The following is a 26,307-nucleotide window of genomic DNA, read 5'->3' on the forward strand; positions in this document are numbered from 1 at the left end:
AAGGTAGAATTTCGAAACTTGATTTTCTTGGTGACAGAGACTTGTTTCTGGGATTTGTTTTCAAACTTGTGTATAAACCATTGACAAGGTGTACTGTTGAGTGAGGATCCCTATGGAAAGGGCCTTCCTTAGAATTCACCTGTTCCCACAGATGTGGGACTTCACCACTCAGCATCCTCACTGATTCTTATTTGCTGACCAGTAGTGACTAAAGCCTCTGGGATCCCAGTCCATCCTACACAGCGTCACCATGCAAACGTCCCCAAAGCTTTTATATCTATCAGCGAATTCTTATGATGATACATAGGTTTACAGCAACCACCTGTTACCACACATTGCTCAGTCTGATTTTGAACAGAAAGCATCTGCTGCCTCTCATGCATGACTGTTTTTTACTCTTTTGCAAGTAATCATTATCTCTTCTGGTCAATATGAACTGTGAGTGACCCTTAATTGGATGATAGTCTACTTTGCTGTGTAATTTTCTTTTCCTTGGGTAGGCCTTTATTTGTCTGTCCAGTTCCAACACAAGGCTCTTATTTGAAGGTTTTTTTTTTTTTTTTTTACAAAACTGCATACATTTTCTTATTAGGGTTTTTACAGACTTCATAGATGCTATCCATTGGCTAACAAATAAGTGTTGCCCTGAATTTCAAACACATGATTTTTTAAAAAAAATCTTGATTGCAGACCCTCGAGACCAGTTACATTCCATATTACTACGTTTTATCTTCTTACAAAACACATACTTGTAATAGAGCCCCGTTTCTCAGTCTTGTCACCCTGACGTTAGGGAACAGATCATTTGTTATGTGAAGGACTGTCGTCTCTGTACCCTAGAGTGTTTGACAGTACCCGTGGCCTCTTCCTGCTAGATGCCAAGAGTACCCACACCCCTGAATGTGACAGTCAGTGTCTCTAGACATTGTCAGATGTCACCTTCACTGACAGTCACTGGCAGATAAAAAACGTAATAAGTTCCAATCAGACCTGAAAAGCCTTGGGTAAAGATGGACAACTTTTTGAACTCTTGAAGGCAGTGGAACTCGGTTTACTGATGAGAGAGAGCATCAGAGCCTTGCTCTTACTTTTGGAGGCGGTGCCCATCTGAGCGCCAGTGAGGCTGGCCGTGTTTTATTATTTAATTGGAGACTTATCTGGATTTCATACTTGGCCAGTATCGTTGGACAAAGTGCTACTCTTTAACATGAATTTGAGAGAAAGGGTTTGAAATTGTGGATACAAGTTACTGTAAAGTTATATGATTAACAGACATCAGCTATATTTAATACATAATTATGCTTTTCTTTCCTCTTAACTATTTGAGTATTGTCCTCAAGTTTAGAAAACTTTCCAGCTCTGAATGGCATACGTATATCATAAAATGTGTTTACATGTATGTGTAGTGTAAACCGTATCCACAAAAACAGGGATTTTGTGTCACCTGCTACTTCGTTGTAAATTCTTGAGGTTTCTTCTATTATCAAACTAGTATGTGATGACAATGCTATATGGCTGGTGTTCTGCTGATCTAGGAATAATGTGTGATATCCGTTTTATTTTCACAGCTATATGTCAGCCACAATGCAAACATGGCGAATGCATCGGGCCAAACAAGTGCAAGTGTCATCCTGGGTATGCTGGAAAAACCTGCAACCAAGGTAGGAAAACAGTTTTGACATGAGTACTCTGTGCCAAGCAAAATTCAATGATCACACCAAACTACTTTCCAGCGCTGTTAGTGCTAAGATGTGAGTTGCCACTTTTCAAACAGATAAAAATGGTGAATCCTGTTCATTTTTTTTTCTTGACGGACCAACCAAATGACTTCTACCCCATTCATATTCTTTGATACTATTAAAGTATATTTTGAAAAGGACAATCGCTATGGTAATGATGTAGACATTCTTGCATCTGTATTCCTTCTTCCGTTGCTCGTTTGGAAGCTGCCAGCAAAAGTTAACCTCCTGAGATCCTGGGAATGCTCTCTTTTGATAGAGTTCAGATAGGGTGTATTAATTGAAAGGTAGAGCTTTCTTCCAATTCTGAGCCTTTGATTCTATGACTAAATATTCAACTGCTGACCAGTTTGAAATGCCCTTCAGTAATTAAATGCAGGCCTGGCGTGATGGCTCAGTGGCTAAGAGCCTCTGAGTGCTGAGATCCTGTATGGATCATTTCACATGTCCTGGTGGCTCAGCTTGTTATCCAGCTCCCTGCTTGTGGCCTGAGAAAGCAGTCGAGGATGGCCCAAGGCCTTGGGACCCTGCACCTACGTGAGAGACCTGGAAGAAACTCCTCGCTCCTGGCTTTGGATCTGATAGGATCAGATATGGCCGTTGCTGCCACTTTGGAAGTGAAGCAGCAGAAGGAAGATCTTCTTCTCTGTTTCTCCTTCTTTCTGTAAATATTCCTTTCCAATAAAAATAAATAAATCTTAGAAAATAATAGAAATTAAAATATTAGGGGCTGGCATTTTGAGGCAGCGGGCAGAGCTGCCGCCTTCTCATTGGCAGCTCGAGGCCTGGCTGCTCTGCTTCTAATTCAGTTCTCTGCTAAGGTGTGTGCGATGGGAGCAGAGCATGGCTCAAATGCCGCATCACCCTTCCATGGTACTCCTTCTGGTACTCCCGTGAGGACCATGTAAGTTTCAAAGTTCCTGCCCTTACCCAGACCCTATTGTTGCGGCCACTTGGGGAGTGAACCAGTGAGTGGAAAATGTCTCTTGCTCTGTCTCTCCCTCTCTTTTTGTAACTCTGCTTTTCAAATAATAAATAAATAAATAAAGTAAAACTGCTAATTTAGCAAATGATTGTAAAAATCAGTATCAATTGCTTATGAAAGAAAATATTAATTCAACATTGTCAGCACCAAGTATTTTTATGTATTGTCTATTTTAATCTGTACTACTGTGTTAGAAAGTAGAGGATTGTTTGCTGCAATGAAACGATAAATAACTTAGGATTATTGCACTTTTTTCATTTGAAAAAGAAGTTGAGAAGTTTCAAGAATTTTAAATGTCTTGCCAAAATTCACAGAATTCATTGCTAAAGGAGCTTATTTGTCAAATGAGTTATCCACATTCTTTCTAACATACTAGCTTTGATTAAGAAAAAAGAGTGCTAACATGATTCTCCCCCCATTCAAGAAAGTCAGGGCTTGTTTTTTTTTAAATTTCATCTAAAAATGTCTACTATTGGGAGCTAAAAAAATTTAGAAACAGAGTTAGGACTAGTTTTTCACAAAAGGATGAAAAGGCAAGAGTAAACTTTGACTTATTTCTGAATTTATATTAATATTTCACTTATTTCACATGTGAAATCAAACAATGAATTAAGTCCAACTACCCATGAAGACTTGGCTGATCACATCAGATGCAGAAATGATACTGTTGAAATCCTACCTTTCGTCTGTATTTGATTTATTGCAGCATCCCCCTTGAGGTGTGTCATGCAAACTAGTGATTTATAGGTCTAGTCTTTACAACCGCCTAGAACACTGCTGTTTGAAAGTAGGTGTAATTATTCATCAGATGAAATTCATGCTAGTAAAATATGTCATGTCCCATGGCAGGAGAAGCTGTTCATACATTATCTGCCGTCTGATTTATAGCAGATTCTTCTAATGCTGCTTTCTTATCTTACATTTTAGTAACTTGAGATTTACCAAATGATCCTGCGTCATCTTGAAATAAGTGGTGCTTTTGTTATCTCAGTTTCTGTTTCGCTTCCCCAGTTCACAAGCAACAGCTTGCTCCATCCTGGTTATTGAATTACCGGCATTTGTCTAGAATCCCAGTATGCTGCTGCTTCTTATTATATATAAAGTAGTTAACATCAACCTTCATTGTTCTTATTCATGGGTCAACACTATAAAACTTTGTTTTCCTGATGCCAGGAATTTACACAAGGATATTAATTAAAAGAAGCCATTTTCAAAATTGCAGAGAAATTCATTCAAACTCATTTTCAGGACCTTACCTCAACTTGAATGCATTCCTGAGAAACTGAAGTTACAATGGGAACAAAGCTTTCTCACTGGGCATCTCTTACTTCCGGAAAGCCCGTTTATCCTGTTTATCTTTTTTTTTTAAGGTTTATTTATGTTATGTCACGGCTTTTAATAGGTTAGAACGATATTCTGCCAGCTCTGCTTTCAGACCAGAGAGGGCGTCCCCAAGAAACTGTTGAATTGATCTGGACAATAAGGTGCTGGGCTCTATGCATGGCACATGCTTGCAATGAAGGAATCATGACTTGATTTGAAGTGTAATACTGCAACAAGGTGGAGTAATCCACCACGTGGGAAGGGTGCGGGGAGGGGCTGGGGGCACCTCAGTGCCTATGAAACGATGTCATAAAATGAAATGCAATAATTAAAAAAAAAAGATTTATTTTACATTTATTGGAAAGTCAGACATACAGAGAGAAGAGACAGGAAGCTCTTCCATGCAGTGTTTCACACCCCAAGAGGCCAGAGCTGCACCAATCTGAAGCCAGGAGCCAGGTGCCAGGAGCTCTTCTTCCAGGTCTCCCACGTGGATGCAGAGTCCCAAGGCTTTGGGCTGTCCTCAACTGCTTTCCCAGGTCACAAGCAGGGAGCTGTATGGGAAGCGAACCGGCGCCCATATGGGATTCTGGGCGTGCAAGGCAAGGAATTTAGCCATTAGGCTACCGCACTGGGCCCTACCCTGTTTATCTTTTAATGTGTACCTGTTGTCTGAAAAAAAACAGCATATACTAAACTAGTCTTGCTTCCCAGAATCAAACTCCCTAGAGAGAAGAGGGTTTCATTAGTAGTAAATGAGGTTTACACTTGCAAAAACAGTGTGGACACTAAAGATACCATTCAAGTCCAGTCTTGAAAATAAAACTTAGCTAAGAAAAAACTTCTGTGTTTTAATCATCTCTTACTTTTCCTTTACTATCAAAAGGAATGAAGGAAGGAAAGAAGGAGGGAGGGAGGAAGGGAAGACAGAAAGAGCAAGAGAGATAAAGAATGAGAAAAAGAAGTAAAGAAAAGAAAAGACACAAGCGTAGTAGTGGCACATTGCTGGGGAAAGGTGTCTGCTGTGTGGCAGGAACTCTTTGCGCTCTCTGATTTCTGGTACCCGGAAACTCTATTAAAGTGATTTACACATGTTGAGAGCTCATTAAGCATTTGTTCCCTTAATGGTTCCCGTCTAGCACCTTAGGCCTTTCTCTGGATCTGTAGCCTGAGGTCTCTGGTTATTGCGGGAGACTGCTCTACGCGACAGGTGAGCCTATCAGCCATCGCTGCTCCCCAACAGGTCAACCCTGTTTCCATCCCAGACCACACGTGCTGATTAACTGGAAAGCATGCCACAGAGCTATGGGAGATCAAATAGGTGTCTGTCTGCTTGAGGAGAGAAGTAATATTTGAGTTTGAAATTTCGTAGTCTGGAAATTAGTTTCTGATCAGAAGTAAATGAGAGCATTAAGTATTGGCTAGGCAAGTATTCGCCAAGACTTTGGTTTTGAGTTATAGACTATAATTAAGAGCCCTCTAGAAACTTGCTAAGGGGATCAGACAGCCTGAATAAATGACAGGTGCTTATGCAGTGCTGCTAAAACTGCCTGGGGAGCAATGAGAAAAGCAGGCTAAGTCACATTTTGGAACTGGCTTCATTTAACAAACTTGTCACAGGCCTGGTAGGATGTGCTGGTGGTTCGCTGTTCCCAGAGTCCTTCTCTGTATGTGATACACCAAGAGAAGATACAAGATCAAAGGCCTGAACTGATCAGTAACACTTTCTACAAGGCACATACACCTTCACACTGGATGAAATGCTAACCCAAATTCTGGCAACATTCTCTTTGGTCACTTATTTCTCCCCACATTCCACTTTAATTCTTCAGTGATTTTGTTCCCTGTATATTTTTCCTCTTCTTGAATCTCTGTATGCTTTAAAATCTTTCCCCTCAGCCAAAAATCAGTAGTATTATTGATAATAATCTTTTTATAACTTTCCTCTTGGAGGATGATTTTTAGCATGTAAAAAACCATATATTTTTGAAAATAAAAAAAAAGTTCTTTTGCATTCGCAATGTACTTTATAACAATTTCAGAGGAAATATCTTAAAATGATCAATTACTAATGTTTTGCTGTGGATTCTATTTCACATGTTGAATTTCTCGTCCCAAGAAAAGAGTCTGTGTCTTATAACACAGAACCAGACGTTAAATTTTAGTGGAAAATTCCTTAGACAAATTAAATTTGGTAGTTTAAACAAAGCAAAGCAAAACCAAGACTAATCACAAATCTAGTAGCTCCCAGAGCTAGAACAGGTTCTGAAAGCTAACCAGTCATGTGATCAGACACCATTAAAACAAGAAAACAAGTGAGGCATAGAAAGCAGCTTAAATGGCTATACCGTGGTCAGCCAGTCAACTGGTTATAACTTAAACAATCAATTGTTTTCAACTTAATTAGGCAATTAGTTATAGGGCATATTGTAATTTACCAAAGATCAGTTACTGTGATGAACCCTCCAAAGATTTGTAGTTTGCTTGTCCCAGTGCAGGTACACAGTCCCAATCTAGGGGCTTCTGCAGAATTTTGTTTAGCAGACTAGCGCATCTGAAAGTTGATTGTTTTCCCAAACACAGAAGTCTAAGGGCTTTCGGCCTGCTGTTCCAGTTCTTCCTTACAGCCTCACCATTTGAAGATACGATTTCAACCCCAGGAACCAAATTTCATTTGATTTGAAAGTTCATCTGGATGTTAATAATGCAATAGTGTTGAAAAAGAGTGTGATTGCTTTCTTGAGTCTCCACTCCACTTTGTAATATTTGGCAAATTGTTATGGCGGTAGTTAACCTTTTTAGCTGTTTCTTTTAAAGCTTTGTGTGTATGTTCTGATGAAGTCTAACCTACATGATTCATCAGTTCTTACATTTTAATAACATTGATGATTTATAGTGCTATTATTTGAATGAAGCCTTTAATCAGCTCATAAATTTCTGCATAATCACAGAATATTTGAAATCACTATTGTACAATGCCATAATATAGCAAAAGCATTTTAAATTGCTTATTTCAGGCTTCAGTATCTGTAGAGAGTGGTTTGGTTGTAACTGATGTTTGTATGTATATTTTTGAATAATCTATCTTCTGTTGATAACAAAAATTATGCTTTTAAAAATTACCATCTCTTTGGGGGATTTATAAAAATGAAGGGAAATGATAATTGATGGTGTGTGTTGTCTTGAATCTGTAGTGAATTTTCAGGAAAAGAAAAATGAAAGAAAAGAGAATAGAAGAACTAGAAATGTTCTTGTGAAATATCACAAGCACTTTTTTTTAAAACTCCACCAGCTTTATGTAATTATTTAACATATACTTGTAAAGATTTTTAGGGCTAAAATGACATCCGTTCAAAGTTGACTCTTATTACCTTCTTCCTGGTCTGAAGATGAGCACTCCTACCCAGCTCCTCTTGGTCAAGGCAGTGAACAGCCTGTGTTGCAACCCCTGGATCAAGCCACAAGTGTACCTTCGAGGGGTGAGCGTGCTTTGTCTCAGGTGGTCTGCTCCTCCCACCTGCACAGCTTCATGCAGTTGTGGCCCTTGCAAATGTTCTGCAGACTAGCCCGAGAGTGTCTGGCCTTCAGCCTGAGCATGTGAAGCAGGCAGCAGAAATGATTATCTGCTGCTGCTTCTCTGTGATCTGACAAGCATGGAGCCTCTACTGTCCTTTTAATGTGCCAAACATCATTGCTTCTCTTCTTCTTCTCCAGTTTTGATACGTTTTCTAAAAATCAGACAGCAAAATGACCTTTGCTTTTGTATCTTGGCCCAGTCAGAAAACTGCAGAGCGCCTGAAATTGGGGTTTTGATGCCTTTTGGTAAGGAGAGTTAAAAAGTGATTAAATCCTTTTCTCCACTACTATGTTTTTGCAGTGTTGAGTTGCTTAAAAAGCAAGCCATTCATCTGCTTCTTTCAGAGTAAATTTTGTAGTTTCAGAAAGCCTGGTTTTTGATTCCAGGATATCATTTAAGTAGATATATGGGAACAAGTTGCTTAATGTGCTGAGGTCTTAGCAAATCCATCAGTAACCAGGGGATGGTAGCTCTTACCCTGTCTGCCTGCAAGGATAGTGTGAGAATAGGAGCAACAAAAATATTAATGCTTCGATTGTTAAAAAGTAAAGAGTCAGCTTATTTTATAGTTCTTCTAAAAGATTCCATCCCTTATCCAATCACAAGTTTAGAAACTGTAACATAACTGTGTTAAAATAGTTTATCAGTTATGGTCTTTGCTGAGAGAGACCTTGATGCGTTTGCATACCTTCCAAGGCATTAGGGTAATAGCAGTAATAGCAGAGTCCTTGACAAGGTAGAGAAGAGAATTAGGACAGTTAACCTGTTGACGTCTCTTGGCCTATGACCTCCAGTTTAGTCAGATAAAATTTACAAGCTTAGATTTCTGAAACCTTGCCCAGCTGAAGCATCAAAGGGGAAAAAAATTCTCCAAATGAGTTAAAGTGAATGATACATTATTTTCCTTTAAAAAAAAAAACATTTAATTATCTTATTCAGTAAACTCTTCCAGGTTTTTCCAGCTACTTTTCAGTGTCTGCATGCTAATAAAGTTTCTGATTCTTCTTTCTTGAAGTGTAGTAATAATGCTGTGCAGCTTGCATTGTTCTGAGCCATGTCACTTCCTCCCCGCACCCCACTTCCACTGAGGCTCTTGAATCCGTCAGCCTGCTTAACTGTACTTCCAGTTAACAACCAACTCCTTTTAAGAGCTGTGTACTTCATAATGAAAGTATTTAAGTGTATAAGACTTAACTGTAAAGATCTGTCATTTGATAAGTACATGATAGAATTCATTAAATGTTGTAATTATAGATTTTCCTTGTAATTTATATTACTTTTTAAACTTGCAGTGAGAACGAGTAAAGTTAAAATTAAAGCACTGAAATGTTGTCTCCTATTACCAACTTTTAAGATTTATTGGCGAAGTCATGATTAAAGAAAGTTTTCATAGTTTTATGCTGTTCTGCTTCTTATAGGAACACTGCTATCATCTGGGAACATTTTAAATCCATGGCTTTATTTAATAGTACAAGCATTATTTAGGTCTGTGGCCAATATGCTGTGACAGTATAGTAGTTACTGGAATCAACATGTATTGACACTCTTTATAAGACTTAAGGCCAATAGGGAAATGAGGTAATTTTGTTACAGATTAGAAACCCTTGGGAAAATTAAAGACAGTGAAGTTTTTCACTAGGACACCAGACACATTTGGTCTCTTGAAGCTCCCTACTTATGGCAAACATAACGGTATTTGGAAAATACTAATACGCATGGACAGCTATGGAACCCTATTTTATAATTCCTGTGATGGTCTTAGATTTGTGAGGGCAGTGTGCAGTTTTTCGGACACACCTGCCTGTGTGTGCGGGGCAACGGTGGCAGTCACTGGGGATGTTAACATCAGGCAGCCAGCCGTCCGGGATGTCATCCATTCCATCAGCAGCTGTCAGAGTGCAGCTTTCACAGGTTGCGCTCCATGTATTTGGATTCTTACGTACCAGGTTCATAGCGGGTAAAATAGCCAATAAATGTTCCGACATTTACCCATTGAGTGTTTGTTGCAGTTTTCTTCCATTTCCATATTATTTTGCAGAATGGTTCCCAGTATTTTCTTTAAAAAAAAAATGACACTTTATTGTCACCCTTTCCCTCTAGTTTCACTTGCTCTTAAGTCCAAGTGATTTGCTTGTGGGAAGGGAAGGATGCAGTTGGAGTGTAGTAGTCTGTCTACTGCAGCCCTGTTGGGGGCTGTAAAGATTCCCAAAGCAATTCTAAGTGACCCCTCAGCTACTGACTTGAATCAGACTGGGGAAGGGCTGCCTCTGCTAGGTTGTAGCTCCAGTTTCATGAGCATGACCTCTGAAGAAGCTTCCATCTGCACAGAGCTTCTGGCTCCAAGATGCCTGAAGCTAGAAACTCCAGAGCAGTTCCCGTGAGGAACCCAATGAATTTCTCTGGTTCTGAGGAAAAAAGACCTAGAGATTCTTAATTGATACTTTTTAAAATCCTGGAGATGTGGAATTTAGTCTTACTTTATTGTTTTATTGTGTTTAAACTCAGTTGTGTTTAAAACTTAATGCTTTTTCTCAAACAGTATACTCAGATTTAAATACTATTTACCTAGTGTAGATCATAGATTTCTCACATGCAGGGGTTACTCTGCAGGACCATCTTAGGCTAGCCTTGATGAGTTCTCTTAAGAAATGAGAAAAGATTCTCCAGCTCTGACTGGCAATAAATGTTGAAATCAAAAGAATATGAAGGAGGGGAGATAATTTGTTTCTCATACATTCCTTCTTAACTTTTAGTTTAAAAGAGGAATAAATCAATATTTTTATACTGTAATCTGCAGAACACATCGTATGAGTTAAGTGTTTTTGAATTATTCAAAAACGTAGTTCTATTTTGAAAGCTCTTGGTTTGGAAGAATGACAATGAGGTAGAAAATTGAAGATTTTCTCCTATGCAGGAGATGACAAAGGTATTTGTTTTATTTATTTAACCTTTTCAGGCTTTTACCCTGGGAACCTGCTTACAATTATTTTAAAGGCAAAAAAATCCTAAGTTGGGAAGTCACTGAGATATGGAAATACTCTTAGATTCAATCATTGTTTTGTAGATTTAAAACATTATGTGACTTGGTAATTTAGTTAAGTAAAATAGGCAGATCTCTAATAAACAGGCAGTTCAGTTTTAAGTTTGATCAGATTTGAAAACCACTTCGTGACTGAATATGTATATTTCTTATTCAGTGATGTGGATTTATAGCTAATTAAATTATGCTAATAAGATGCTTAAGTTGATGGTTCCAGACAAAATAAACATGCAGTCACATTTCTTTCTAGTGAAGTGTATATTTGGGGCATTATTAATTCCAGTGTTTGTCATTAGGAGTTTTATGTTCACTTGAGGCAATTTTAAATTTTGGTTGGAAAATTTTCTTATGTGAAATTTATTTTATATTGCTATTTAAACCAATACTTTCAAAACATATGATAGTTTATTATGTTTTTCCCAGTAGTATTTAAATCCATGAGCCCTTCTTAACTTATGTTGGAGGATGTTCTTTTAAAGTTCATTTTGTGCCTTGAATGTGTTACTGCAGTTTCTTTAATCTCAGATCAGTACAGAATGTACAAAACAAGAAAAGCTGCATTAGGAATTCTTTTCTCTAAAGCTATATTGTTCTTTTGGTGAGACTCAAATCAGCCTAGCGATTTATACTCTGTGTACTTCCTTATAAAGTAAAATTGCTCATGTGATGGCTCCTTAATTTAAAGACATTGAAAGAACAGGACACACTGTCGGGAATGGCCTGGGAGTGGAACCTAGATATTTGGAGAAGATAAGGGATCAAGCAACTAACAGATGATAGAGTGCCTCTCCCTGTAAGAAGTTAGCGTGCTGCTCTTTCCAGCGATGGTAAGGAAGAACCGTGTGTGTGAAGAGAATCTTCTACCCTTATGTCTAGAAGCTCCCTAAAGGCCAGCAGACTCCTGACCACTTCCGGCATTATCATTGGTCAAATTCAGATTTTGTGAGCAGGCTTGCTTCTTGCTGTACATAATGGTTACTATATCTGGACCTCCTGTTCTCCTTTGTTCTTCTATATAAAGAAGTATGTTAGGTGTTTTGCCACAAATGCTGAACCTTTGTGATTTTTCTGTTTCAATCCACATGCTTTTCAGATTTGAATGAGTGCGGCCTGAAGCCTCGGCCCTGTAAGCACAGGTGCATGAATACTTATGGCAGCTACAAGTGCTACTGTCTCAACGGATACATGCTCATGCCGGATGGGTCCTGCTCAAGTATGTCAAGAATCTTCACTGTTTTAGAAGTGCTGTTGGCTTGACTACTGTTGCACTCTGGTGATAAGCCTTTGTGAAAATAGCCTTCCAGGCCCTTATAAATAGGATGTGTGCTTGTGTTTACATGTGTGCATGCAGAATTGAAAATTAAAATAAGTGGTGCCCATTTTGGCTGTATGACATTTGTCATGGGTGCCTATGTTACATTGATTTGGGAATGGTATTCGAACTAGTAATTTTGCAACTAAGTTTGTTTCCACATTTTTTCCCCAATGTGTTTACCCTGTCTTATATCTGGGACTAGAAGAACTATTCCAGTTATAACAAGAACATTGGTGACTATTTGAGGAATGTTCAGAGAGAATCCACTAAAACTGTTGAGTGATTGTACAACTCACAAATATCTTCTCATTTTACATTTCTTGCTAACAGTATAGAAACTTTTAGACCTTTATAATAGTCTGACTTAAAAAAAAACTGCTCCAAATGAAAAAAAATAAACAAATGCCATATCTTTGTAGGAAAAAAATGAATGGTGTTTTCCACTATCATTTGGTTGTGTTTATGTTGTAAAGAATGTCCTAAAATTCTCTGTAGGCTCAACATTGAATTGAGGTTTATTTGATGAACAAATAATTTCATGATTTTAATTTTTGCTGATAATCCATTAACTGAGTTGTATTTTATAAAATTTGGAAAGTTGACCTAACTTATTTAGCATAAGCAGACCATGGCAACTTTGAGTAAGGCGAGTACAGTTCTAACACCATGTCCCAGTGTGGTGAGGCTCCCGTAAACATTGCACAATTGAATGGAAATCTCTTGCTGTCCTAAAGAACTTTCTTTAAATTTTGTTTTTTTATTTTATGATGCAATTACACAGGCTCTGGGATTTCCCTTAGCTTCTCTCTCCTCAAGCTCCCTCCCCCACTGATTTCCCTCATAGTTTCACAATAGTGTAGTCCTTCATAAGCAGTCAAAAGTCCATCATTCTGCTATCTAAGTGTGTCAAGGCATTATAGATACAGACAATGGCAGACAGTCCAGCATCCTATCATCAAGATATACTTAAAGATGGATTCCCAACGAAACTGTTGGACATGTGTAGACTATGGATGCTAGACTGTCTGACACTGTACCAACAATGTCGGGGTACACTCAAATAAGGACTGATAGAATTATGATTCCTTATGAAGGACTACACTACTGTAACAAAATGGGAAAAATCTGATGGGGGTGAGAGTTTGGGGGGAAAATTGTATCACATAATTCAAAATTCAAAATAAAAATATATTTTAAAAAGATATACTTAATAGTTTCATTGGGATTCCACCTTCGGTTTGAAAGTAGAGATGCACACTGCATTTTATTGTCACATCTAAACTGTAACAGGGAATTGTGATGACTATTTGGAGGTTTTGGTCATGATCAGCATTTTGTTTGAGTGATACAGAAAACAGCTCCTTTATCCCTTTTCCTTAGTCTTTGAAAAAAACTTCCAGATAATCTGTGTGAGATAATCTGTGTCTTTTAACTCATCAAGAGGATTGCAGGTCCTCTTCAGATGCTAAAAGAGCTGCTTCAACTGGTCATCCTCCTTGAGGAAATGGGTGTGAGGTGGAGGGACTGGGGAGCAGAGGGTGGGAAGGGATTTCAGTTGCTCTCTCCACTCTTCACTTTCTTTGCAAGGTTGGATCATTGAGGCTTCTGTATCTTCATTGTTGATTGTTAGTGATTTCAGGGCAAGTGAAAGCCATGGTTATTTCTGCATAGATTTTATTTATTTATTGCTTTACCTCCTTTGAGTCAGCCAGCCACTGTCTTCCCAGGTGCTTTGACGTGCTCCATGGCGAACTGTCAGTATGGCTGTGATGTTGTCAAAGGACAAACTCGATGCCAGTGTCCTTCCCCTGGCCTCCAGCTGGCTCCCGACGGGAGGACTTGCGTGGGTGAGTTGTAGCATGGAGCACCTCTATCGACAGTCCGTGGTAAGGGAGCAAAGTGGAAGATCCGGGATGGGGCAAGGCAGTTCCCCTGAATGATTAGCTGTCCTTTCGCAGGAGAGCACATGTTCCAAACTGGATCGCTCTTTGCAAATGGACTGGGTTTGTTTTGTTTTATTTTGTCTTATTTCTCCGAAAAGAGGCAGGAGGAGACTTTGAGCAAAGGTACTGTTCAAGGGAGCATGCTGTTTAGGGAAGCAGGAAAAGCTCAGTATTGCTAGAAGATAGGAAGCAAAGGGAAGCAACGAATGTTGAAGCTGAACAGACCAACATGGCTGGGTTGTATTTATTGCACCGTAGAGGTTAGATTTTTTTTTTTTTAGGAAGGTGCTGCTGGCTTTGGTTTCAAACTTGCCTCTGCCATATGCTAAGTCTGCAATCTTCATCAATAGACTTTTCTTTCTTTGAGCTTGTGTCTCCTTATCTCTGAAAGGGCAATACTACCACATAGCACCACTGGGAGAAGTGGATAAGATTGTGTATGTAAAGAGCTTAGCACAGTATTTAGCAGGTGCTAGATCCGATAGCATCTGGTAGTTCAAGAGATATTTATCGAATGCTTTGTCTCAAACATTGTGATAAGTGATAGGATATTTGAAAATGGACAGAGCAGTCGTGATTTTGATTCTCAACCAAGTTGGCATTCTAGTAGGGAGACAGGAAAGAAACAAACACTCGTTAAAGTCATGGCTGTGCTAAGTGTTAGTATGAAATACCAAGACAAAATCAGAAGGATGTATTTAAAAAAATAATGGTCAGAGAAAACTGATTTGGGTCATAAGCCACATGAAGAGTTGGTCAGTCTTGGGAAAGCAGTTCAGGGTGCTGCAAATGCGAGAGACATTGGCTTGTGTGGGTTTCTTTTTCTTTCTCTTTTTTAGACATTGTGATTTCTTTTCTTCCCCCACCCCCTTTTTTTTAAGAAAGATAAGCAGGGAGGGCCCAGTGGGCAGTGTTGTGGTGTAACAAGTAAAGCTTCTGCCTGCTATGCTGGCATCCCATGTCCGAGCTGCTCCACATCTGATCCTCCTCCCTGCCAAAGGCCTGGGAAAAGCAGAGAATGATGGCCCAGGTGCTTGAGGCCCCTCTGCCCCCACAGGATGACCTGCATGAAGTTACTAGTCCCTTGCTTCAGCTTGGCTGAGCACTGGCCATTGTGGCTCTCCGGGGATGAGAGCTCTCTCCTTGCCTCTCTAACTCTTTCAAGTAAATGTACACCTTTTAAAAATGGGGAACTTTGATAATACTAGGGGAAAAATGTAGTGTTCTTTAACCATGGAGTGTGAGTATGAGAGGGGTGGTGACCTGAGATGCAAGTGTTAAGGTTGGTTAAGGGCCAATTCTTACAGGGCCTTCCAGGCCATAGGAGGACATGGATCTAATTCAGAAAGCAATAGAAAGGTTTTTAAACATGGTAATGATCTGATTTCATGTTTAAAATATTTCATGTTGGGAAATACTTTAGAGAATAAAATGGACAAGAAAAGAGCAGTTTGGAGGTTTCTGTGAGAGTTTAACTCAGGAGCTGGAAAGTGGCTTGGAATAGGGCAGTGAATGAGGTGGAGAGAAGACAAATTAAAATAATGGCCCATAGGTAGAATGAATGGGACTTGATGATTTGGGAGTTAAAGGTTTGTCAAGGATGACTCATGTTTCTGATTCAAGCAACTAGGTAGGTACAGGTGTAGTATGTGCTAATATACAGTGCAAAACCAACTCAGTTTACAAGGCTGCCTTGACGTTTGGAGGTGTGCAATTTATGTTTCCCTTGGGGGAAACCAGCTGGATCCCGTTTACGGTAAGCTGCTGCGTATGAGACAACAGTTTGCAGTCAGCTATTTATTTTAAAAACCACTCTGTCTGAACATGCACTCATTCTTCCTAAGATGCAGTTATCTAATATTCTAGATATTGATGAATGTGCCACTGGAAGAGCCTCCTGCCCTAGGTTTAGGCAGTGTGTCAACACTTTCGGAAGTTACATCTGCAAATGTCATAAAGGCTTCGACCTTATGTACATTGGCGGCAAATACCAGTGTCATGGTAAGGAAACCCAGCCGTGGCTTTGCATTGTTTTGTCCCATAACACTGAATGCTTCTCTGTACTGTGGTGATGGCTGGGATGTCAGGGGTGGGAGAGAACTCTGAGCATTGTCATTAAATTAAGCAAAGCAGTAGATGTCCAGTTCAACTACTGCTAGTCCTGGGTCCACATGTACTTGATTCCTTTTGTTGATCTTCCATTTTAAAAATGTTTTTTTTGGGGGGGGAGGGGAATCTGCTATCTTTCATTACATTTATTTCCTAACCAAGCCCTTTCTTTCCCTACTTCCTTCTGCAGATATAGACGAATGCTCCCTAGGGCAGTATCAGTGCAGCAGCTTCGCTCGATGCTACAACGTCCACGGATCCTACAAGTGTAAATGTAAAGAAGGATACCAGGGCAACGGGCTCACCTGTGTGTGTGAGTAGCGCTTGTACCCCAGCACCAGCGTGCACAGCAGGCACTGCTAGGGAAGACAAGCAACAAGATTAATTACTAAAGAAATACAATTCTCACAGCTGGTACTGTCCATCTATGTTTTGCACACACACAAAAATCAATTATTTAAAAAAAATTAGACCCAGTAATCTTAAAGCATTTAAATTTGTTTACTAAAATCTCTTAATAGCTTCACTTTAGGTAGAAACAGTAGAGCCCTACCTGAGAAATTACGTTTTGTTAAAATCATAAGTAAATGATTAATATGTAAGTTTATAATGATAATCTGAACATATCCTGTTCTTCTGTTTTATCCCTCCTCATTTTACTGTTAAAATTAGTTGCCATATTTATTTCCTCTATGTTCAGAACATTTTCAGTTTTTAGGATTTTTGCGGGCCATATTTATAATAATGATTATGTTAAAAGATGAACATGAAAAAAAAATGCCCTCCTGCATAAAAGTTTTACAGACCAAATGCTATCCATAATTTAGCATACATTTCAGGTAACACCAGATAAATGTTTAAATTGCTTAGGTAAAATATTTACTAAAAACCACGGGGCATAAAATCATGGGATTTTATGGGGATTAAAGGATTTTTTCAGGATCGTGTAGTCACTTACAGTCTGAAGTATATCCTTCCAGGCAGATTAAATATTGATTCTTTTTCATGAAGATTATCAAGAAAAAACAACATCCCAGACATGACCTTTATAGTAAAATGAAACCTTATAAATTAGCAGACAGGAAAAGCAACTATAAAGCAATGTATAGAAGATTTCACCGAATTATTTTACATGAACTATATATGTGTGTGTGCACACATAGAATGTGTAAGTAAGGAAAGTGTTGGTCTTTAGACAATTCTGGACATGATTTTATAATATACATGTAACCTCAGGAAACTTAACAGACTCAACCTTTACTTTTATCATATTTCAAAAAGACCTTCTGTTTAAAAAGGAGTTTGCATTTTTCAAATCTCATGGATAGGTTTGACTTGATGAATATTTTAATACAATCATTATGGAAGCACTGATGCATGTTTTACATATGCCTGAGGGATGAGTCAAGATACATGTGACAGTACTTCAGAAAGTTCATCAAGCGCTGGCAGTGTAGTGAGGGATTTAAGCTGCTACCTGCAATGCTAGAATACTTTATGAGCACCAGCTCAGCCTGGTTCCTCTGCTTCCAATCTGGCTTTCTACTAATGTGCCTGGGATGGAAGGGAAAGATAACCCATGTGCTTGGGACACCCTGTCTGCATCAGAGGTCAGGGTGTGTTCAGCCGTTTGGCCTAAATCAAAGGATGAAGACTTCTCTCTCTTTCTCTCCCTCTGTTTAACTCTGCCTGTCAAATACTGAATAAGTTCATCTTTAAAAATAATTCATTAAATGGAATTAGGATAATGTGCTATCTACAAACTTTTTGAGGCATTCTTATATGGAGTAAGTGTGTGTGTACAGATACATAAACATACCTATATTTATTATTTGAAAGTTAGCTTGACTTACAGTAGGAAATTTTCTAAAGGCAAAACATAGGACTAATTGACATGAGGCATTTCCATGTGTCTAATAATGTTTTATTTCTAAGGAAGAAATTGTTATGTGCTAATTTACATCTTTTGACTTTTTTAGATATCCCAAAAGTCATGATTGAACCTTCAGGTCCAATTCACACACCAAAGGGAAATGGTACCATTTTAAATGGAGATGAAGGACATAGCAACTGGATTCCTGAAGTTGGAAGTACTAGGTGGCCTCTGAAGACTCCGTATATTCCTCCTGTCATTACCACCAGGCCCACTGCTAAGCCAACACTAAGACCTACACCAAAGCCAACAACGCAACCAACTCCATCACCGCCACCACCTGCCCTGCCAACAGAGCTCAGAACACCGCCACCGCCAATCCCAGAAAAGCCAACCACCAGGCTGACCACTGTAGCACCAGCCACCAGTACATCTGCAGGAGGGATTACAGGGGACAACAGGATACAGACAGATCCTCAGAAACCCAGGGGAGATGTATTCAGTAAGTCTCCTAAGTGTTAATGCATTTTTAATAGGCATGCTATGTTGACATTTCAACCACAGGCCATGTGTTATGCAAGAGTCACACTCATGAAAAGCTGTGTGAAGAGACAGAACACCATTGACAAATAATACCAAGAGCTGTGGGAAGTCAGTGTGGTTGTGAAAGCAGTAAAGAATATGTGCAGAGTTGAAAGGAATATCACAAAGTTGTATGGTAAATGCCACTCTTTTCCGGTATTAGAATTCCAGCAGGCAGATTCACTTGTAAACTTTGAGAGTTGAGATGGATTATGGTATCCCACGGCATTTTACTTCTAATCTGTATTCACTCTGTGAGTATTGTTGCGTACTTGTCTGGTGTGGGGCCATGTTTTAGGCATTGGTCTTACAAAATCAAACCGGGAATGGTCACAGGCTGGTGGGAAAAACAGCTACCCAGAAGACAAGTGGTACCATGTTAGTGGAAGATTTGTGTAGGGCATCACGGGAGTGGAAGGGGTGCCTAGTCAGTCTTTGGGTGGGGAGTAATCAGGGAGGGCTTCCTGAGCAACATGAGCAAAGGACATGAGAGAGGGGGAGTGTTGTGGTTAACAGAGGCAGCTCAGCAAAGGTGCAGAAATGGAGGCAGCGTGACCTCCTCAGCGAACTGTTGGTGTGCAGAATGATCCGTAAACGTGGGCTGTGTAGTATTCTGCAGTATTCTGTCTTTAAGAGTTACAGCTACCTAATGTTAAAAATATATTCTGACAGAAATTGTCTGGAGTATTCCTTTTAATGTTTTTCCTTTTTAAAAAGTTTTACTCTGTTTTTTCTTCATACCAACATGCATATGAATTAAAAAGAATATCGAACTACACAGAAAGCATTTGTGGAGATAAAATGGGGTTGGCTCAGTTCTGTTTAAGAGCATGCAATCTGAGACTGTGGGATCTTAAAGACATGCCCTAGGAGGTGATTTTCTTGATCCTGTGCCAAGGTGCTGCGTGCCACAGATAGCACTGCTGCCTGTGGACACTCCCACCAGGAATTAAATTCCACGCCCATCACATCTTCAGTCAGGGCTGCTGGTTAAGTTTAGCACGGTGAGAAAATTCTGGACACTTCTTGCTGTTTTATAGTTTGGGTATATGCTTGAAAAGGGACAGAGTTCTGAGTTCGTTCATGACCAATACCGAGAGCCTATTCACTGTGAATACAAGAGAGGAAGCTTTAAACTGTTTTGGATCCACACCATTCTTTTTTTTAATTTTTAAAGAAGTGTTTTTACAGTCACAGTCAAAAAAGGAGAGACAGAGAGTCAGATCTTCCATCCTGTGGTAAGTCTCCAGAAGCCTGCAACAGCCAGGCCTGGGCCAGGCTGGAGTCCAGTCTAGAATTCCATCCGGGTCTTTCACATGGGTGTTGCACGCAAGAATTTGTCCATCTACCACTGCTTTCCCAGGCATATTAACTATGGCAGAATGGGAACTGGTCTCAGCTGGCACCCAGATGGGATGTTGTCACGGCTGGCAGTAGCTTAGTGTGCTATATACTGCAACATTGGCCCCTCCATACCATTTCCTCATTTAAGATTTTATTCACTTCTAGCATAATAACTTCAACCATCCTTGTCCCCCCCAGCACTGAAGACAGAATTTGGCTTGACTCACTTTATGAATTAGCAAGTGATATTGATTATGGCCACAGTTTTACCAATCTCCCTAAAATGACTTCATATTTCAATTCTACTTTTCTTTTCATTGAAAGATTGTTTTAGAAAATGATTTTTGATTAACAAATGGTAATTATATCTAAGTCATCACTAATTAAGTAGCCAAATGCCCTGTTCTTATGAGGCCTCTTTATTTATTTATTTTAAGCATGTATGTATGCATGCATGTATGGGTGGATGGATGCATGTGAAAGCAGAGACAGACACAGAATTTGGTAGTTCGCTCCCCAAATGGCCAAAATACCCAGGCTTGGGCCAGGCCAAAGTTAGAAGCCTAACAATCTGATTCTCTCACATGGGTGGCAGATCTACTATGTGAACCGTCACCCATTGTCTCCCAGGGTGTACATTAGCAGGATGCCAGACCCAGAAACAGCTGCAATTCAAATCCAGGTATTCCGATAGGAGATATAGATGTCCACGTGGAAATCACTGCACCAGATGCTACTCCAACATCCCTTATAACTCATCTGAAGGGCCCGGCACAATGGGTCAATGGTCAGATCCTCACCTTACATGCTCCAGGTTACCATATGGGTATGTTGCAAATGGACCATATGGTTCCATATGAACCAAGTGCCAGTTCATGCCCTTGCAGCCCTGCTTCCCATCCAGCTCCCTGCTTGTGGCCTGGGAAAGCAGTGGAGGCCAGTCCAAAGCCTTAGGATACTGCACCCGCATGGTAGCATGGTAGAGACCCAGAAGAAGCTCCTGGCTACTGTCTTTGGATCAGCTCAGCTCCAGCTGTTGTGGCCACTTGGGGAGTGAATAATCAGATGGAAACTCTTGCTCTCTGTCTCTCTTCCTCTCTGTAAATCTGACTTTCCAATAAAAATTTTTAAAGTATCCCAAATGATGGTATCTCCAAAAGTGACTAGATTTGTTTCCAGTAACCCAGTGTGCTGTTGGGAAAGTCTTTTTTTATGTGTTACCTAAATTTGTGAAATTACCATACAAATCTTTTATATGTTGTCAGGTACTTAGGATAAAATATCTCCATATATCATATTCTGTGTACTCAAGGAATATCTTTAGGAAATGCCTCAAGTCTTTCTTCTTTGGGCTCAGTATTTTTTTAAAAGATGTATTTATTGAAAATTTGGAGTTAGAGAGAGTAAAAGACAGAGAGAGGTGTTTCATTCACTCCTTCAGTGGGCATAATAGCTGGCACTGAGCCTGTCCAAGCCAGGATAGAGGAACTTCTTCTGGGTCTGCCACACAGGTGCACAGGTGCAAGTACATGGACCATCCTGTGTTGCTTTCCAGGCTCCTTAACAGGGAGCCGAATTGGAAGTGTATGGGATGTGGGCACCACAAGCAGTGGCCTTACCTGTGTGCTGCCTACCCCAGTGATTTATGTTTCTCTTAGAAACACTGTTTACCAACCTACTTAGCAATTTTTGGCTGTGTCCTTTGAACATTCTTTGGTTTTCAAATCTGTCTCAAACAATGGGATCAAAAGACACTTAATAGTCAGATCTGATCTGATACTAATCACAAAGGGAGTGTTTTATTTTGTTTTTTTTTTTTCATTCTTTGTAGTCTAAAGTATTGGCCGCTGTCACTGAGCAGTTATTTAATCCCTAGTTTTTTTCCTCAAATGGTCACACAGCGCCTGGTGCATAAAGCACTCCAACGTATTTGTTCAATCAAACGAGATGGAATTTTATACTGGAGATGGTTTCTTTTCATTCTTTGTAAATAATCTCTCATGTACTTAAACTAGCTAAATTCCACCTGTTGGTTTCCAAACTCCTTCCCCAAAGATCAGTTAGTTCGGATTATGGTCCTTCTCTTATGCTGTTATAATTAAAGATAGCCATTCAAAATGCGTATTCTCTAGGAATTTCCAAGTCTAATATACTTATAAATTTTAAGCATGATGTTGAGGAATAGCAAAAAGCCTACAAAAGAATTATAAAAACAGGGAGGAAGCATTTGAAGCTGAAGATTTCTAATGACTGATAAGAATAGAATGAATTCAGTTAGAGGACCTGGTTTTGATTCTCAGCTTTATTAATTACAAGTTATGTGAGTTTGGCCTAGTTACTGTGCTTTTTATGTCATTTTCTCATCTGCAAAATGGAGAAAAAATTCCTAGTCTTCCTTTCTCACAGAGTTGCTTCAAAGGTCAGAGTTAAGACAGGTAAAAACATTTGTGAATTTTTACTAAGACGTCAAAAATTAAGACATGTAAACTACTTCCTGTAGTTTGTTTACTGTCAATACCATGATGGAATGAATTTCTGTAGTAAGTAGTAAGAAAATAATCTTTTATGTGTGATATGAACTATGCAGCACTTTTTTTATATGGACTGTTCCACAAATTTGCATGTCCTCCTTATGCAGAAGCCATGCTAATCTTTTCTGTATCATTTCAATTTTAATTTTTGTGCTGTGCTAAGCACTTATTCTAAAAATTAATTTGAGGAACTCTGGTTCTTTTGGTTCATGTCACTGTGAATGTAATCAGATACGTTTTCACGGCTGTTGCTTTAAGCCTGGTTCAGCAGCCTTAAAGCCCACAGATATAGCGTGGAATTCCAGTTCTTCCGATAATGGGGCACACCAGTGTTTCTTGGCGTGTGTTTCATAGGTATTAGTCCTCTCTATTGTTATTGCAGATGTACACCAAAAAATGTTCTGAGGTCAGATGTATTTGAGAAATCCTAGGTTTAGCCGTGTTAGTTGACTGAAGACTTCTTAATACTTAATGTGCTAAGGGGTCATTATAAATCTCTAGGAGAGGTAGATATGAGCAACATGTTCACAAGTGGATTTAACCATGGGATTATTTAACTCCTGGGATTAGAGTTCAGTGCTGCCCATTTCAAGTCAGGCTTTGCTGAACTGAAAAGCACAGAAACCACTCTCCACAAAACTCTACTGCCCTCACTAATTAGCTCTCATGGCATATTTCTTGAGACAAAAGGGTTGAGCTTGGATTCCAGCATAGCTTAGTGAGATGGATGGGAACTGAGTGGACAGACAGGTACAGGGCACACACAAAGCGGATTTAAGCAGTAAATGGATACCAGAGTTGTGGTGCAAAGCATCGCTTAAAAGTTGGGAGACCAAGAACCTAAGACAAGATGTGGAATCTGAGTTGGTCAGAATTCTTCCAGAGTAAAGAAAATATCAATATCAATAACAAATTTATGTAGAAACCAAAGTAAAGGGAGGTTGGGGAAACTACATCCCGGTTTAGGAATATAATAAAGGAAATATTCAGCTTCTAACAGTGGTGTTTTTTGAAAAAATCTTTAGTAACATGGGAAATTATTCATGTGTAAAAATGTTAAATGAAAGAAGACAAAATTATGTGCGCCACTCCAACTAGATATAAAATACATGGCCGCCTAAGTCTCTATATAAAAATGCATAGGAAAAAGACTGTAAGGGGAACCATGGATATTTTCAGTTGAAGGTATTTTAGGTGGTTTTAATTTTTGTTGTTATCTCTGAGCAATGAGTTTTAAACTTTTTATTTCCACTGTTATAGGAAATAGTAACTTCTCTTAGTTCATTCCTCAAATGGCTGCAACATTTTAGTCTGGGCCTGGCCAGAGCCAGGAGCCAGGAAACCCCAGCAGTGTAGTTTGCAGGCATCCAAACACTTGGGCTTTTCTTTTCCTGCCTAGAGCAGCTGAGACTCCAACCAGCTCTCAGATATGGAATGGCAGTGTAGCCAGTGGTGGTTTAATTTGTGTCACAATGTCAACCTTTTAATCATTTTTATTTTATCCTTGACATACTGGTTATTAAAAATTCACTGAAGGTTTTAATGGCTTCTATTTTTATTCTTTTAAGGTTTTCTTTCCATTTGAGTGGGTCGGGTATATCCAGTTTTGGCTACAAAATTGACACTGCCACAAAGAGTATGGTTCTCACATAGACCAGATAGCAAAGTTTTTTCCCCTGCAAAGTGTTTTCAGAAGCCTGACTGTATCAGAATAACCTAAAATGCTTATTTAAGGGGTAGACTCCTAGTTCCTATAGCACATTTATGAAGTCAGACTTTCTAGGGGAAAGTGCTATTGCTTTAATGAGCATACAAGTCCCATGAGAATTTGGTTAAAAGACTGATTCAGTAGGTCTGGGGTAGGACCTAAGTTTCTGCAGTTCTGACAAGCTCCTGGAGAAAGCTGCTAATCTGTGGCCCACACTTTGGAAGCAGGGCTCTCTACCCCATGATGGCAGCTGCAGCCTGGCAGAAGCATGTATCCTGAGGGAAAACTGAGTTAGCCAGAGGTTGGATGCCTAGAATATAGAACTGTATCTGGGCATTTGTCCACCCCCTCCTATAAGCTTGTCGAAGATGACGTGACTAAGACCTGCGAGGTGCTCCTGTGAATGTGTGTCCCAGAAGGCGCCTTCTGGCAGCCCTGTTTGTACAGGAGGAGAGGTAGCATTGCAAACCCAGGGCACCAGGTAGCAAGAAGAAATGTACTTGGTACTGATTCTGCACTGCTCCTTGTTGTCCTGAATCTCTTTCCCTCATTTCATTTTACACATTTTACAGATTCTCTGGCTAGTCTCAACTTGTTCTTAGCCGGGGAAATAGGGTGGTCTCCTGATTCTGTGTAGTGATGAGTAAGAATTGTTTCTGCTGAGGTGGTGAGAAGGTCTTCAAACGAGTTTGTTCTCCAGTAAGCAGTCAGGCCCACAGAGACCCAGAGAAACGTCTCTTACTTCCCCAGAAATTACATTTCTGCTTGTGTTTTTAAGGAGTGAATTATTGCTGCTTACCGGTCAGAATCCAGTATTATGAATTCTGAAAGTTTTCAAAGTTTTTTATTTATATTTTAATTGGATCCCATACTGGCTGCTAAAAAACAAATAAGAAAATAGTTTTCCCTGGGAAGTATAAATTGTATTTTGCTGAATATGACCCAAATCAGAAGTAAGATTTTATTTTTAAGTGACATGCATATTTGTCCAGGGAGTTATAATTAAAAGTGTGGTGATTTGGGGCATGTTATTAACTCTTTTCCATTGCTTCCTGTCCTCTTCTGTAAGTCAGGATAACAGTGCCATTTACTTCACTCAGCTGATGTGAGAATCAGTTAGGAGGGATGCGTCTAAGACTTGTAACCATAGTAGTTATTGCAAAGTAAGAATACACAACTTACTGGCTATTACTGCTGCTCCTGCTGCTGTTAATTTAGATAGTAATAATAGAATTTCCTACTTATTTCACCAAAAAGCAGTTTGATACTATGTTCTAGTTCTGAGTTTATATTTTTCCAGATGATTTTTGTTATGGTTTGTTATAATTTTAACATTTTTTGCTACCTAGATCTCTTTGAAATGCGATTTGCCAGTGTGAGTCATAATGTGAATAGAAACAATGAAAATAGAAATTTGTTACCTTAAATGTGAATATCCCCTGTATATTACCATATAATTGACATATTTCACTTGGGGTTTAAACAGTTGTGAAATTAAAATAGAGACTACATCCCCTCATTCCTTTGCTATGAAAATGACAAAAACCTTTTTGTTTATTTTTTCACTTTTACTTTTAATAGTGTTTACATAGTTGAGAAGGATACATGCCCATGTAGGTCTCTGATTAGGATGGGAAAGGTCCAGACATGGAGAAAGTTGGGTTGGACAAATGTTTCAATTTGTTTTTTCTTTTTCATCTCCTGTGTCCAAAGGGAGGGAATTGGAAGGGCCACTCCTGGCTATCAAACTACATCAACACCTAGGGATGGGACACAGTCATTTGGTGATGCCTCAGAGACCCTGAGGAGAGGAAGAGTATTTTGAGGGTGTTACTTGAGTGGTCTTGATAGTTATATCATTGGCTTTGTGGCACCAGGGTTGAGAAAATCTTTCCAGTGTCTGTTGTCTGACAAAGCCTACCTAAATGCATCCCCAGGCCCAGGAACACGTTGCAAAGCTTGGCCAGAAGAGTGTGCTTTCCATCAATGTTCTCTGCTGGCCTAGATGAGCTGATTGTCATGTCCCCAGTGTGCATCTGGGCTTGCTCTCCATAGCACAGGTATCACACCTGAGGAGGCCAAGTGCCAATAAATGCACTCCAAGGTTGGACCACATATATTGTAATTTTCACTGTGGATGGAGTTTGAATCTAGAGGTCTAACTGGGGAGTCCCCCAAATAACCTCACTTGGGCATCCTCAGACTTGGCTGTTGTTTGCATCAGTCAGTACAGGTTCA

The 26,307-nt window shown here is 39.4% G+C and overlaps 1 protein-coding gene and 1 non-coding gene across 7 annotated transcripts in view; one reads left to right on the plus strand and one right to left on the minus strand.

Annotated features, from left to right (window-relative positions):
- Positions 1-26,307, plus strand: part of NPNT (nephronectin) — a 71,065-nt gene that overhangs the window by 27,322 nt on the left and 17,436 nt on the right. For 3 of the 6 annotated variants that reach the window (XM_040966754.1, XM_040966755.1, XM_040966757.1), the window contains 7 exons: positions 1,569-1,661; positions 7,437-7,526; positions 11,758-11,877; positions 13,707-13,826; positions 15,789-15,923; positions 16,222-16,344; positions 18,011-18,406. In XM_040966754.1, the coding sequence (XP_040822688.1) occupies positions 1,569-1,661; positions 7,437-7,526; positions 11,758-11,877; positions 13,707-13,826; positions 15,789-15,923; positions 16,222-16,344; positions 18,011-18,406 (1,077 nt within the window). The remainder of the gene's footprint in view (positions 1-1,568; positions 1,662-7,436; positions 7,527-11,757; positions 11,878-13,706; positions 13,827-15,788; positions 15,924-16,221; positions 16,345-18,010; positions 18,407-26,307) is intronic. The other 3 variants (XM_040966758.1, XM_040966756.1, XM_040966759.1) reach the window with 1 other exon arrangement.
- LOC121147613 lies at positions 22,424-22,527 on the minus strand. The gene has a single exon (XR_005882432.1). It is a non-coding gene; the product is annotated as a U6 spliceosomal RNA (small nuclear RNA).

Source organism: Ochotona curzoniae, unplaced genomic scaffold, assembly GCF_017591425.1.
Source record: "Ochotona curzoniae isolate NIBS_2020 unplaced genomic scaffold, NIBS_Ocur_1.0 scaffold_4506, whole genome shotgun sequence".
NCBI lineage: Eukaryota > Metazoa > Chordata > Mammalia > Lagomorpha > Ochotonidae > Ochotona > Ochotona curzoniae.